At 40.8% G+C, this 13,832-nt stretch overlaps 1 protein-coding gene and 1 long non-coding RNA gene across 11 annotated transcripts in view; one reads left to right on the top strand and one right to left on the bottom strand.

The window, feature by feature from the left end:
* LOC134731908 (uncharacterized) overlaps positions 1-11,153 on the top strand; it is an 85,875-nt gene extending 74,722 nt beyond the window's left edge. The window contains exon 2 of the long non-coding RNA XR_010114623.1: positions 11,108-11,153. This is a non-coding gene — a long non-coding RNA (uncharacterized lncRNA). The remainder of the gene's footprint in view (positions 1-11,107) is intronic.
* The window catches only part of ARID4B (AT-rich interaction domain 4B), a 172,500-nt gene that overhangs the window by 16,014 nt on the left and 142,654 nt on the right, over positions 1-13,832 (bottom strand). For 9 of the 10 annotated variants that reach the window (XM_055233939.2, XM_055233938.2, XM_055233936.2 and 6 more), the window contains one exon: positions 2,671-3,882. In XM_055233939.2, the coding sequence (XP_055089914.1) occupies positions 2,671-3,882 (1,212 nt within the window). Of the gene's footprint in view, positions 1-2,159; positions 2,274-2,670; positions 3,883-13,832 lie in introns of all 10 variants that reach the window. The other variant, XM_055233942.2, reaches the window with a different exon arrangement.

Below are 13,832 nucleotides of genomic sequence, written 5' to 3' on the forward strand. Positions count from 1 at the left end.
TTTCTCCAGAGACTAATAAAGTACTATCTCCATTCAGTTCCAATGTCAGACGCTAAATCAACCTTCTGTGTATAAAACCTAACTTTCTTATCAAAAACAGGACAAGTAATTAATTGCAACTTCCTAGCTTTTTTTTTTTAATGGGTCATATAATCTGACTTACAACTTTTCCTAATACCTTTTTAAATTTTTAATATTTCTTTTTTATTTTTTACACCAAGTATGTGAATCCACCTAATGTCATTTTAATATAACAATTTAAGTGAAACACAAAGGAGACGTAGATATTGACCATACTGAAGCAAAGAATCCTAATTGTCAGGTTTCTCTCCAAGAGAGTTTAATTCTAAAGTGTTCAGATACTAAGAAATAAAAACCTTCAATGTAGAGTAAATTAAGAGGAAAAAACTACATCTAAATAGTAAAACTTAAATTTTAACTTGTGATATAGTGGGGACTCTCCAATATTCATAGTAAGTAAATTTATTAAAATGTGGCCATGTGAAATAGGTGCTTAAGAACCTATTTCTGGCTCGGAGCGGTGGTTCACGCCTGTAATTCCAGCACTTTGGGAGGCCAAGGTAGGTGGATTACCTGAGGTCAGGAGTTCGAGACCAGCCTGGCCAACATGGCGAAACCCCATCCCTACTAAACAAAATACAAAAATTAGCCAGGCATTAATCCCAGATACTTAGCAGGCTGAGGCAGGAGAATCTCTTGAACCTGAGAGGTGGAGGTTGCAGTGAGCCAAGATTGCACCACTGCACTCCAGCCTGGGCAACAAGAGCAAAACTCTGTCTCAAAAAAAAAAAAAAAACACACACACAATTATTTCTAAAGAGGATACAACCTCTTAAAAACTATAACAATAGGCCGGGCATGGTGGCTCACGCCTGTAATCCTAGCACTTTGGGAGGCCGAGGCAGGCAGATCATGAGGTCAGCAGATCGAGACCATCCTGGCTAACATGGCGAAACGCCATCTCTACTAAAAATACAAAAAATTAGCTGGGCATGGTGGCACACGCCTGTAGTCCCAGCTACTCAGGAGGCTGAGGCAGGGGAATCGCTTGCACCCAGGAGGTGGAGGTTGCAGTGAGCCCAGATCACACCACTGCACTCCAGCCTGGGGGACAGAACGAGACTCCATCTCAAAAAAAAAAAAAAAAAAAAAAAAAAACAAAAACCTGTAACAATAAAACCTGTTTTTTTCTTTCTTTTCTTTTTCTTTTTCTTTTTTTTTTTTTTTGAGACAGGGTCTTGTTTTATCACCCAGGCTGGAGTGCAGTGGCATGATCTTGGCTCACTGCAGCCTTTCTGGGATCAAGTGATTCTCCCACATCAGCCCCCGAGGTAGCTGGGACTACAGGCATGCACCACCACAGCTGGCTAATGTTTGTATTTTTGGTAGAGATGGGGTTTTGCCATGTTGTCCAGGCTGGTCTTGAACTCCTGGACTCAAGCGATCCACCGCCTTGACCTCCCAGACCTCCCAAATGGCTGGGATTACAGGTGTGAGTGACCACACCTGGCCAGTAAAATCTTATTGTTGAAAGCCTAATATTCTGAAATAAAGGATTCTTTCATTTTGAAGATTAGTCATGCCTGGATAGTTCAGTTCCATGAGATAGTATGGCACAGATAAAATCATAGTAGTTATACTTGTAAATGTGAAAAAAAGCAAAGAACATTTCAATTTAATTGCAAGTATTTTTTTAATGTATTTTAAAACAGGAATGTTTTAAGTCAAGATTCCCGAGAAAACATAGAATTAACTAATTTGATCTAAACCATATCTCTTTAAGCTTTGCTGAAAACCTAAAGCTAGCATTCTAACATCTTTTATGGTATATAAAAAACATACTCCAGTGCTCTGTCTTTACAATGGAAAAGTATGTTCCAAAGCCAGGTGTCAGCCTAGAGCATACTGATTTAAAGATATCTGAATGAAGTGGTTTATAAGAAAAATGATGACAGAAGTATGGCTATGGCACCATCGCAAGGCACTAATACTTTGGGAAGGTATCGATTTGAATTTCCACTTTTAACAATTTCACGGAAAATCAAAAAAGTATTACTGTAGGTTATTAACGTACACATTGGTCCTTCAATTTGGAAGCTATGCATCTAAGAAAGCATCAAATTCCTTTACAAACTCACACAAGTTAGTCAGGCTTGAAAATCAGTTTGACACGGTTGTCTGAGGAAAGCAGTGCCTGGACAGTTGGTTGCTCCAAACCCCTACATACAGTATTTGGTTAAGGGTGGAGGGGTCTGTCAATAAATCAGAATGTTCGTGAGAAACTGCACATTACAACTGCAAAAAACAATGTTACAGAAATAGACTTAAGCTGCTCATGCCATATAGTCAACCACTGCATATAATGAATTCTCAAACAGGTTTGGATTTGGGCCTGGGTGCAATTTCTAGCATGTGTTCTGGTCCACAATAAAATGTCATGGATGGCTCAAGCAAAGCACATTAAAGCCTTCTCAAGCTTTTAAATGTATTCCACTATTCATTTTCAAATTACCTTTAAAATTTCCATTTTTACCATGTTCACACAAATATGACAATTGCCTCACGTTATAACAAGAGATACTGTGAAATCACTGAAACTTTAAGAGGGGAAATCCTAAAATAAGTCAACACATACATTTTCCTTCTCACCTTTTTCAGGATGTTCTGGTTCTGGCTGATTACTACTGCTTGAGCTCACACTGGCATCAAAACCTGCTGGCGAGCTATTCCCTTCAGACTGGAGGTCTTGGAGCTCCCCAGCAACACTATCCACCTCAATTGTGCTATCAGTTTCACTCTTGATACTTCGAACCTCTTCTTGGTTTGGAGCCAGTGGTTCTGATACTGTTACAGAAGACTGCTGCCGGCTGCCTTCTGTTACAGTGACTGATGAAGGCGATTCAGGTGTAGTAGGAGGGGTATTTAGCACTGAATTACTGCCACTACTTGGAAATTCTGCTTTTCTGTCATTGACCTCTACTGTTTTTTCTTCAATGGGTTTACTATCGACATTGACTGGAGGTGGTTTTTCTAGTTCTACACTGGGTGAACAACTCTCCTCTTCAGCCACAGTCTGTAGTGACTCCTCTGCCACCCCCTCCTCTGGGGCAGGATGCGGTGGGGAAGCTGCAGCCTCAGTATCAGAGTCTGAAAAAAGCTCTTTCAGCGTTTTTTTAGGCCACTGTCCCTGAATACTTGACCAGACATCTTTTCGATCTTTGGCCCTGCTGTTTTGAAGTCTTTCATCAGAGTTATTTAAAAGTTTAATCCTTTTTTCTGCCACTTCTGAAAATCCTGAATAGAAACCAGTTGTCCGTAGAGATTTTCTTTTTTCCTCCAAACCATTGTATTTCTTAGTTGGTGTCATCTTTGCTTTTGATTTTTCTTCTTCCTCTTCATCTGAAGAGCTGTTGCTACTGTTTTCCATGCAAAGTGATTCTTTGTTCTTGGCCTTCTCTTCCTTTTTGCCAGGTGATCCAGTTTTTAGACACTCTTCTGTATTGCAATACCTTCTTTTACCACGTTTTATTTGTGGTTTTGAAGATTTATCTGTTGTGTCCTTCTTGACATCCTTTCTCTTTTTTGTGACTTCATCTTCTTCATAATCAGTATCTTCAGATAATACTTCTATATCTTTCCTTAATCTTTCTGGAGATTTTGACACTGCTTTGGATATTACCAAATCTGCATGAACTTTGTTTTCTTCTAGCAAAGATGAACTGTTCTGTTCCTCCTTTGAAATAAGATCATTTCTGTTGTTAGTTAAATGATCAATCTTAGATTCCTCTTTGCCATTATTATCCATGTCTTGAGCGCCTCTCTCATCTTCCTGCTCACTGTCTTCAGCAGAACTTTCAGAAGCTAGAAAATAGAGAAAAAAAAATGATGAGTATGATAAGAACACTAGCAATGTCTTCTATGTGCCAGGGACTGTATATATTAGGTCCTGTGTATACAGTCACCTGAGGTTGCTGGCTTTTACCTCTATGTTACATGCAAAGAAACTGGGTTTCAAAGAGGCTGAGAGGCTCTTCCAATGATGGAAATGTTCTATTACGATCGCGGTGATGGTTTTAGCACTGTATACTTTCGTCAAAACCCATCAAATTTTAAACATAAAAGTCATCAATTTTATGTAAACTATACCTTAATAAAGCTGAAATAAAAAAGAAAAAAGCTTCTCCAAGTTTATATAATATTTTTATCATAATATATCTAAGAAAATAGTGGAGTCAGGATATAATCCCAGATTGTACTACCTCCAAGTTTCCAAGTTTATATTCTTTTTTTTTTTTTGAGTCTCACTTTGTCGTCCAAGCTAAAAGTGTAGTGGCGCGATCTCGGCTCACTGCGAGTTCTGCCTCCCAGGTTCACGCCATTCTCCTGCCTCAGCCTCCTGAGCAGCTGGGACTACAGGCGCCCACCACCACGCCCGGCTAATTTTTTGTATTTTTAGTAGAGACGGGGTTTCACTGTGTTAGCCAGGATGGTCTCGATCTCCTGACCTCGTGATCCGCCCTCCTCGGCCTCCCAAAGGCTGGGATTACAGGCATGAGCCACCACGCCCGGTCCCAAGTTTATATTCTTATAAAACTATAGCCTTCGTTTTTCTTTTCATCAGAGATGGTCTCACTCCCTCCTCCAAGCTGAAGTGCAGTGGCACAATCACAGTGCAATTCAGCCTCAAACTCCTAGGCTCAAGAGACCCCCTCCCACCTCAGACTCCTGAGTAGCTGGGATCACAGGAGCAAGCTACTGCACCTGGCTTCTCATTTTTCTTTCCTTTGTTTTGTTTTGTTTTGTTTTCTTTCCCTCCCTCCCTCCCTTTCTTTTTCTTTCTTTTCTTTCTCTTTATTTCTCTCTCTATTTTTTTTTCTGAGACAGGGTCTTGCTCTGTTCCCCAGGCACTATCATGGCTCACTGCAGCCTCAACCTCCTGGGCTCAAATGATCCTCCCACCTCAGCCTCCCAAATAGCTGGGACTACATGTGTGCCACATCCAGCTAATTTTTGTATTTTTTGTAGAGACAGGGTCTCATCATGTTGCCACGGCTGGTCTTGAACTCCTGAGCTCAAGCCTACCTTGGCCTTCCAAAGTGCTGAGATTAAAGGCATGAGCCACCACACCTGGCCAGCTTCATTTTTCAATATAATAATGAATATCCAATAATTTTGTAATCAATGATTTCCATGATGTTTTAAAGAATAGATATAATTAATTTTAGTTACTGCTAACTTATGTAAAATTAATTATGGAACTTACTGCTTCAGTGTGTTCATTCTGGTAAATCATTTTATTGTTATTTTAAGATAACATTTCCTGAGAACTTACTACATGCTGGTTACTTTGATACACTTTGAACAGACCATCTCATTCAATCCTCACAACAACGCTACGAGATACATGTTGTTATCAGCCCCACTTTATAGTACAGGAGACTAGGGTTTTAAATAAATAAGAAAAACAAACAAAAAGCAACACAACAAAAAAAGCAAAAAAAAGGGACTGGGGTTTAGGGGTTAATCTACCCCCCAAAGTAGTTAAATCTAAGTCATTTAACTCCAGAACTTACAACCTTAACTATAGCTCTCTACTGAGAAATCCATGCATGCTCTTTAGCTAAATTCATTAAATGAAAAACATAACTGACATAACTAAGATTGCTAAACCATTTCACCTTTACAATGTGTGCCTGCATGGCTACATTTTTAAAATTATCAAAACAATGCATATACATCATTAAAAACAAATCTAGACTCATAATGAAAAACCAACAAAAGGATAAAAATCTCTTTTTCCACCTCCAAAGTGTTAACATCTGATAGTTATAGTCATATCTTACTATTCATAATATACTATCTGTTTATTTATTTTTCTGTGTGTGTGTGACGGAATCTCACTCTGTCACCCAGGCTAGAGTACAGTGGTGTGATCTCAGTTCACTGCAACCTCCTCTTCCTGGGTTCAAGCAATTCTCCTGCCTCAGCCTCCTAAGTAGCTGGGACTAAAGGCACGCGCCACCATGCCCAGCTAATTTTTGTATTTTTAGTAGAGATGAAGTTTCATCATTTTAGACAGGCTGATCTCGAACTCTTGACCCCAAGTGATCGTTCATCTCAGCCTCCCAAAGCACTGAGATTACAGGCATGAGCCAACATCCCTGGCCTGCTGACTTATTTATAAAGTTTATCCTCTATGAGCAATGGGGATTCTTTTTTTTTTTTTTGAGACGGAGTCTCGCTGTCGCCCAGGCTGGAGTGCAGTGGCGCGATCTCGGCTCACTGCAAGCTCCGCCTCCCAGGTTCACGCCATTCTCCTGCCTCAGCCTCTCCGAGTAGCTGGGACTACAGGCGCCCGCCACCACGCCCGGCTAATTTTTTGTATTTTTAGTAGAGATGGGGTTTCACCGTGGTCTCGATCTCCTGACCTCGTGATCCGCCCGCCTCGGCCTCCCAAAGTGCTGGGATTACAAGCGTGAGCCACCACGCCCGGCCTGGGGATTCTTTCTTATCAACACCCATATCTCCCCTCTACCATCCTCTCTCTATATAGTTATCTTTCATTTTTACAATATAGTATTTATAACATATGTAAATGTGATTCCTTAAGTAGTACATTTGATAAACTTCCTTTCTTATACAGCATTTTATTTTTCCAAGAGTTTCCAACTACTTTTCTGCATATCTTCCTTTGTATCTTTTACATTATTTTATTTCATTAAATCAAGCATTGTATCCAATTTCCCTTTATTCACCCAATCTCTGCATCCTAGAGAGCTATTTTCTGCAATAGCATCTGGGTGTTATCTCTCTGGGTCTGCTCTAACAGCAGTCATCCGGGGAATCCTCCTCGCTGCTTTCTCTTGAGCTAGGTCCACTGTCAACTGAATCTCACATCTTCTTCTTCCTTGGTTATCTTATCTGTACTAGAGCTCATCGAGTAGTTTCCTTAAAAAGGTACAAAGGTACATGGGATATAAATATTCATTGTCCTTACATATCTGAATACATCCTTACCCTCAAACTTCATTGATTGAGAGTTTAACGAGGTACAGAATTCTAGGTTAAAAATTGTTTCCTTCAGAGTTCTGAATCCTTCTGAATGTACTGCTTCTTTGCTTAAGGGGTTATAAGCCATAACTTTCCTTTGGTTTCTCATTCCTTTGTGGTGATTTTTTCATTCTTGATATTTTATAATTTCATAATGATGTATTACGGTATGACTCTATTAATTTATTAGGTACCTAGTGAGCAATTTCAATGTAAAGATTTGTGTCTGTCAGTTCTGGAATTTTTCTTTTAGTTATTTGCTTTATTTTTTTTTTATTTTTATTTATTTTTATTTTTTTTTATTTTATTTTTTTTTTTTTGAGACAGAGTCTCGCTCTGTCGCCCAGGCTGGAGTGCAGTGGCGCAATCTCGGCTCACTGCAAGCTCCGCCTCCCGGGTTCACGCCATTCTCCTGTCTCAGCCTCCGAGTAGCTGGGACTACAGGCGCCCGCCACCGCGCCCGGCTAATTTTTTGTATTTTTTAGTAGAGACGGGGTTTCACCGTGGTCTCGATCTCCTGACCTCGTGATCCGCCCGCCTCGGCCTCCCAAAGTGCTGGGATTACAAGCGTGAGCCACCGCGCCCGGCCTATTTTTATTTTTTTGAGACTTGAGTCTTGCTCTGTCATCAGGATGGAGTGCAGTGGTACAATCTCAGTTCACTGCAACCTCCACCTCCCAGGTTCAAGTGATTCCCCTGCCTCAGCCTCCTGAGTAGCTGGGACTACAGGCGCATGCCACCACACCCAGCTAATTTTTGTATTTTCGTAGAGACAGGGTTTCACCGTGTTGGCCAGGATGGTCTTGATTTACTGACCTCGTGATCCGTCCACCTCAGCCTCCGAAAGTGCTGGAATTACAGGCGTGAGCCACCGCGCCCGGCCTCTCTCCTCTGTTTTCAGATTAATACACTATGTAACTTATCTTTTCTCTTTTCTCTTTTCCTCTTTCCTAGATTAATACACTATGTAACTTATCTTTTCTCTAAAATTTCCATCGCTGCTTTTTTAAGCTTTCTGAAGATTTCCTCCATCTAAAATTCTTAATGCTCTACTGAATTTTTTTTTTTTTTTTTTTTTTTTTAGAGTCTTGCTCTGTTGCCCAGGCTGGAGTGCAATGGCCCGATCTCAGCTCACTGCAACCTCCACCTCCCGGGTTCAGGCAATTCTCCTGTCTCAGCCTCCCCAATAGCTGGGATTACAGGCACACGCCAAACTAATTTTTGTATTTTTAGCAGAGATGGGGTTTCACCCTATTGGTCAAGCTGGTCTCAAACTCCTGACCTCAGGTGATCCACCTGCCTCAGCCTCCCAAAGTGCTGGGATTACAGGAGTGAGCCACCGTGCCCAGCTCTACTGAATTTTAATTTAGATTTTTTGTTTTTATTTTTTTTGGGACAGGGTCTCTCTCTGTTGCCCAGACTGGAGTGCAGTGGTATGGGTTCAAGCGATTCTCATGCTTCTGCCTCCTGAGCAGCTGGGATTATAGGCACCAACCACCACATCTGGCTAATTTTAGTATTTTTTATTAGAGACAGGGTTTCACCATGTTGGTTAGGCTGGTCTCGAACTCCTGACCTGAAGTGATCTGCCCACCTTGGCCTCCCAAAGTGCTGGGATTACAGGCGTGAGACACTGTGCCTGGCCTTCAGATTTTTATCTCAAAGTCTTTCTTGTTCTTTTCTTTTTCACTGCATCTTATTCTTTTTTTTTTTTTTTTTGTAGACGGAGTTTCACTCTTGTTACCCAGGCTGGAGCGCAATGGCGTGATCTCAGCTCACTGCAACCTCCGCCTCCTGGATTCAAGCATTTCTTCTGCCTCAGCCTCCCAAGTAGCTGGAACTACAGGCATGTGCCACCACGCCCAGCTAACTGTTTTCTATTTTCAGTAGAGACGGGGTTTCTCCCTGTTAGTCAGGCTGGTCTTGAACTCCCGACCTCAGGTGATCTGCCCACCTTGGCCTCCCAAAATGCTGGGATTACAGGTGTGAGCCACCGTGCCCAGCTTATTCTGGTTTCATAGATACTGTAGGTTCTCTGAGATTAACAAGAGATGATTAGGAATGCCCTATTAAAACTTGATTGGCACTACTGTTAGTAGGATTTATTAACTGATAGGCTTTACGTGATTCATCCCGGATCTAGTTTACTCTATGGGATTTCCACTGCCAGAGGTAGATTATTCTCCAGAGACAATTTCTCCACAGAACTCCAACTACCACTGTACCTCTAGTTTTATTCCCAACCCATCTCAGGACAAGAGGATAGAATCTTAGCTGTCTGTGTTCTCTACTCACAAGGGGCATCAAATTTTTATGTATACATATACATACACATATGCATTCATATGATGATCATTAATTAACTGGAAATGTTTGAAATGTCTTCAATTTGATCTGTGGCCAAAGATAAAATAAAATTCACTGAAGAAAAGAGAAAATATGAAGAGAATACTTAAAATGTTAAAAGTGTGCAAATATGATACTCATTGTTGAACTAACAGGAAAAATATGGGAAATAACCAAAATGTCTTTTTGTTAGAAACTAATTAAATAAATTATGATGTATCTATTCAGTAGATGTGGATGTGCTGATTTGGAAGGATTTATAAGTTACATTACCAAGTAGGGGAAAAAGGAGTTTGTAATATGTTAATGATCCCATCTGTAAAAAGATTGCACACATGTGAGTGTCTATTACATATATAGTATAAATATGTGTGGGGGGGGTTGGGGCATTTTATATTGTTATATGTATGTGTGTGTGTATATACTCATATGTCATATATATGGTATATAAATGCAATTTCTGAAATGATATAAACCTATAAAAATGGGAGAAAATAGGAGAGAAAAGCAACACAATTTGCAAGTCAGAAAGCAGATAAATGAATGAAGGGCACCAAAGAAGGCTAAACCTTACACCAGCAGTGAGGAAAGCCAAAAACCAACCCAGTTTACCATAGAACCCTCAATAATTACTGACTGCCCTAGTGCCTATGAAAATAAAAAAGGGCAGTGGGGCGCCTCATACAAGCAGCACTGGGTGAAGACTGAAAATTACTTAGATGCCTAGATCTCCACCTCACTTCAGGTTGCAAGGTGACTGCCCTTCTACTAGAGCTTTATTCTCTGAAGACAGTAGGAGAGGGCTCCTAGTCTGGGAGATGCTAACAACTGTTGAAGGCACAGGTACAGATGTAATGCTGAAATTAGGGGGATTCATGAACATATCTAACCATTAAGAATCCTCCACCCCACTCTCTGTTCTTCAACTAGATCCTAGAACACTGGAAACCATTCTCTTACCACCCTCCAGTCAAGAGATTGGAACTCTTTTCTCTGGAAGCCAACTAGTCTAAGAGAAAAAGACCTAAAGACTTCATATTATGAATTCCCTAGGAAATGGCCAACCAGATCACCCGATAGTGAAACTCAAGGTCAACAAGTGCCAACCATATGCTTGCAATTTCCAAATCAGTTTAGTCTTTCCTTCATAATCATAAGATAGCCAGGAAAAAAAAATCTTAATAGGGAAGAGCTCAAAACAACAAAACAGAAAAAAGCAAATTAGAGGTAACTGACCAAGCAAAAAACAAAAAACAAAAAAAAAAACCCAAAAAATTATAAAATCCTTTGAAAGATCAAAATCAGAAAGGTAAGGTATTGCATCCATCTATAAGAACAGAGTGGTGCAAAACATACAGAAAATAGAGCTCTTGAAAAATAAAACTAGTTTAATTTAAAAATATTCATTAAAAGGCTGGGCGCAGTGGCTCACGCCTATAATCCCAGCACTTTGGGAGACTGAGGCAGGTGGATCACAAGGTCAGGAGTTCAAGACCAGCCTGGCCAAGATGGTGAAATCCCATCTCTACTAAAAAATACAAAAAATTAGCTGGGCGCGGTGGCAGGCGCCTGTAATCTCAGCTACTCAGGAGGCTGAGGCAGGAGAATCGCTTGAACTTGGAGGGCAGAGGTTGCAGTGAGCCGAGATCATGCCACTGCACTCCAGCCTAGGTGACAGAGTGAAACTCAGTCCCAAAAAAAAAAAAAAAAAAAAAAAAAAACATTGAAAAATTAAACATTACAGCAAAAAATCAAGAAAAGGATTAAAAGACAAAGCAGATAAAACTTCAAAGAAATAAGAAAAAGACAAAAAAATTAATAAAAAGCAAGAAATTAAAAGGTGAGCATATTAGAGTATATTACAGAAGGTATAATATCAGATAATGGCTGACCAAAGAAAGATAACAGCCAAGCGCAGTGTCATGCACCTATACCCCAGCTACCCAGCTACTTGAGAGGCTGAGGCAGGAGGACTGCTTGAGCCCAGAAGTGTGAGAACAGCCTGGGCTGAACATAGTGAAACACAGTCTCGATTAAAAAAAAAAAAAAAAAAAAAAAAAATTTGGCGGGGCCGGGACGGTGGCTCATGCCTGTAATCCTAGCACTTTGGGAGGCTGAGACAGGAAGATCGCTTGAGCTCAGAAGTTTCAGACCAGCCTGGGCAATATAGTGACACCTCATCTCAAAAATAATAATTATTTTTTAAAATAATAATAATGAATAAAAATTATAAAGGGAGAGAACAGTAAAATGCAGGAGAGGAAATAATCAAGAAAATCATTCAAAAAAACTGCCTAGAACAGAAAGGCAGGAGTTGCTAGAATGAAAGTCTAGCAAGTAGGCATCACAGGGGATGAAAACGTATCTACACAAGGCTAAAGAAAGAGAACAGCCAAGTGTACTGTGGATATATCTGTTCTCTTCCTTTGGCCTTGTGTAGATATATTTCAGAGTTAAATTTCTGGACATGAAAAACAAAGATTCAAGATTCCTAGCAGGGCATGGTGGCTCATGCCAGTCATCCCAGCACTTTGAGAGGCTGAGGTGAGTGGATCACTTGAGGTCAGCAGTTCGAGACCAGCCTGGCCAAAATGGCGAAACCCCAGCTCTACTAAAAATACAAAAACTAGCCAGGCGTGGTGGCAGGCCCCTGCAGTCCCACCTCCTAGGGAGGCTGAGGCAGGAGAATCACTTGAACCCAGGAGGCAGAGGCCGCAGTAAGCCAAAACTGTGACACTGCACTCCAGCTTGGACAACAGAGTGAGACTCCATCTCAAAAAAAGAAAAGAAAAAAAAAAAAAGATTCCAGAGAGGGAAAAGCAAAAAATAAAGAATAAAACAAGTCACATACAAAGAATCAGGAATTGGAAGAGCTCTGGACTTCACAAAAGCAATACTGGAAGCAAAAAAACAATTCAACACTGCCAATAAAATACTGAAGGAAAAATTTCCAATCCAGCCAAACTATGAATAGAATAAAGATATTTGCAAAAATAAATACAGATATTTAAATGTCAATCTCTAAAAATTCTCTCTCATGCACTTGTTCTTAAGAAGCTACTAGAGAATGTGCTCCACCAAAATGAAAGTATGGGGGTGGGGAGGAACCTGAGATGCCAAAAACAAAGAAATCCAAGAACTATATTAAAGGAGATCCCTAGAATGGGATCTCCCTAGGAAAACAGCTGTGCAACAGATATAGAGGGAAACCAGTCCAGACTAGAGCAGTGTTATTTCCAAAGAAAGTCATACTGCAGGCTATTATCATTAAGCTACCTGCTGCCTCTCTGTAGTCTTTGAATGCCTGAGATTCAAAACCAGACTGGATTTTAAAAATCTATATTTATCTTGTTTCAACTATGTGTCAATGAAATTCCAGCTCTCCCTTCCATGTCTTATGTGCCACTACCTAGATCAGCTAATGACATCATTTTATCCAGCAGAAACATTCTGACCTACTTGTGAAAAATAGGAGTAAATCACCATAAGCCTAGAATAAGAATATATAAAGTAGTCTGCTACTACGACTGAGCACACTCCCACATAACATCCACTGAGAATGTGTCAGATATTCTTTTTTTTTTTTTTTTTTTAAGACGGAGTTTCGCTCTTGCTGCCCAGGCTAGAGTGCAATGGTGTGATCTTGACTCACTGCAACCTCTGCCTCCCGGGTTCAAGCGATTCTCTTGCCTCAGCCTCCCAAGTAGCTGCGATTACAGGCGCCCACCACCACACCTGGCAAATTTTTTGTATTTTTTTTTTTTTTTTAGTAGAGACAGGGTTTCACCATGTTGGCCAGGCTGGTCTCAAGCTCCTGACCTCAAGTAATCTGCCCGCCTTGGCCTCCAAAAAATGGGATTACAGGAGTGAGCTACCATGCCCAGCCAAATGTGTCAGACATTCTAACTGTAGTGGACCCCTATGTTTACCAGAACTGGCTTATGACCTGTCCAACTGAATTCTCTAGAGGGACTTTTGTAAACTCTCAGAGAAGCTAAATCTGAAATCAGAGTATGACTTAGAATCTCTATTCAGGTAATATTCTCAGAAAGCCTTCATCTGAGCCTTCTTATAAAACTATGCTTGTTACTCAGTTTTTTTGTTTGTTTGTTTTGAGACGGAGTCTTGCTCTGTCACCCAGGCTGGAGTGCAGTGGCACAATCTCGGCTCACTGCAAGCCCGCCTCCTGGGTTCATGCCATTCTCCTGCCTCAGCCTCCCCAGCAGCTGGGACTATAGGCGCACGCCACCACGCTCGGCTAATTTTTTTTGTATTTTTAGTAGAGACGGGGTTTCACCATGTTAGCCAGGATGGTCTTGATCTCCTGACCTTGTGATCCGCCCGCCTCAGCCTCCCAAAGTGCTGGGATTACAGGTGTGAGCCACCATGCCTGGTCTTTTAAAAAACTAAAAAAC

Source organism: Symphalangus syndactylus, chromosome 19 (genome assembly GCF_028878055.3).
Source record: "Symphalangus syndactylus isolate Jambi chromosome 19, NHGRI_mSymSyn1-v2.1_pri, whole genome shotgun sequence".
Lineage (NCBI taxonomy): Eukaryota > Metazoa > Chordata > Mammalia > Primates > Hylobatidae > Symphalangus > Symphalangus syndactylus.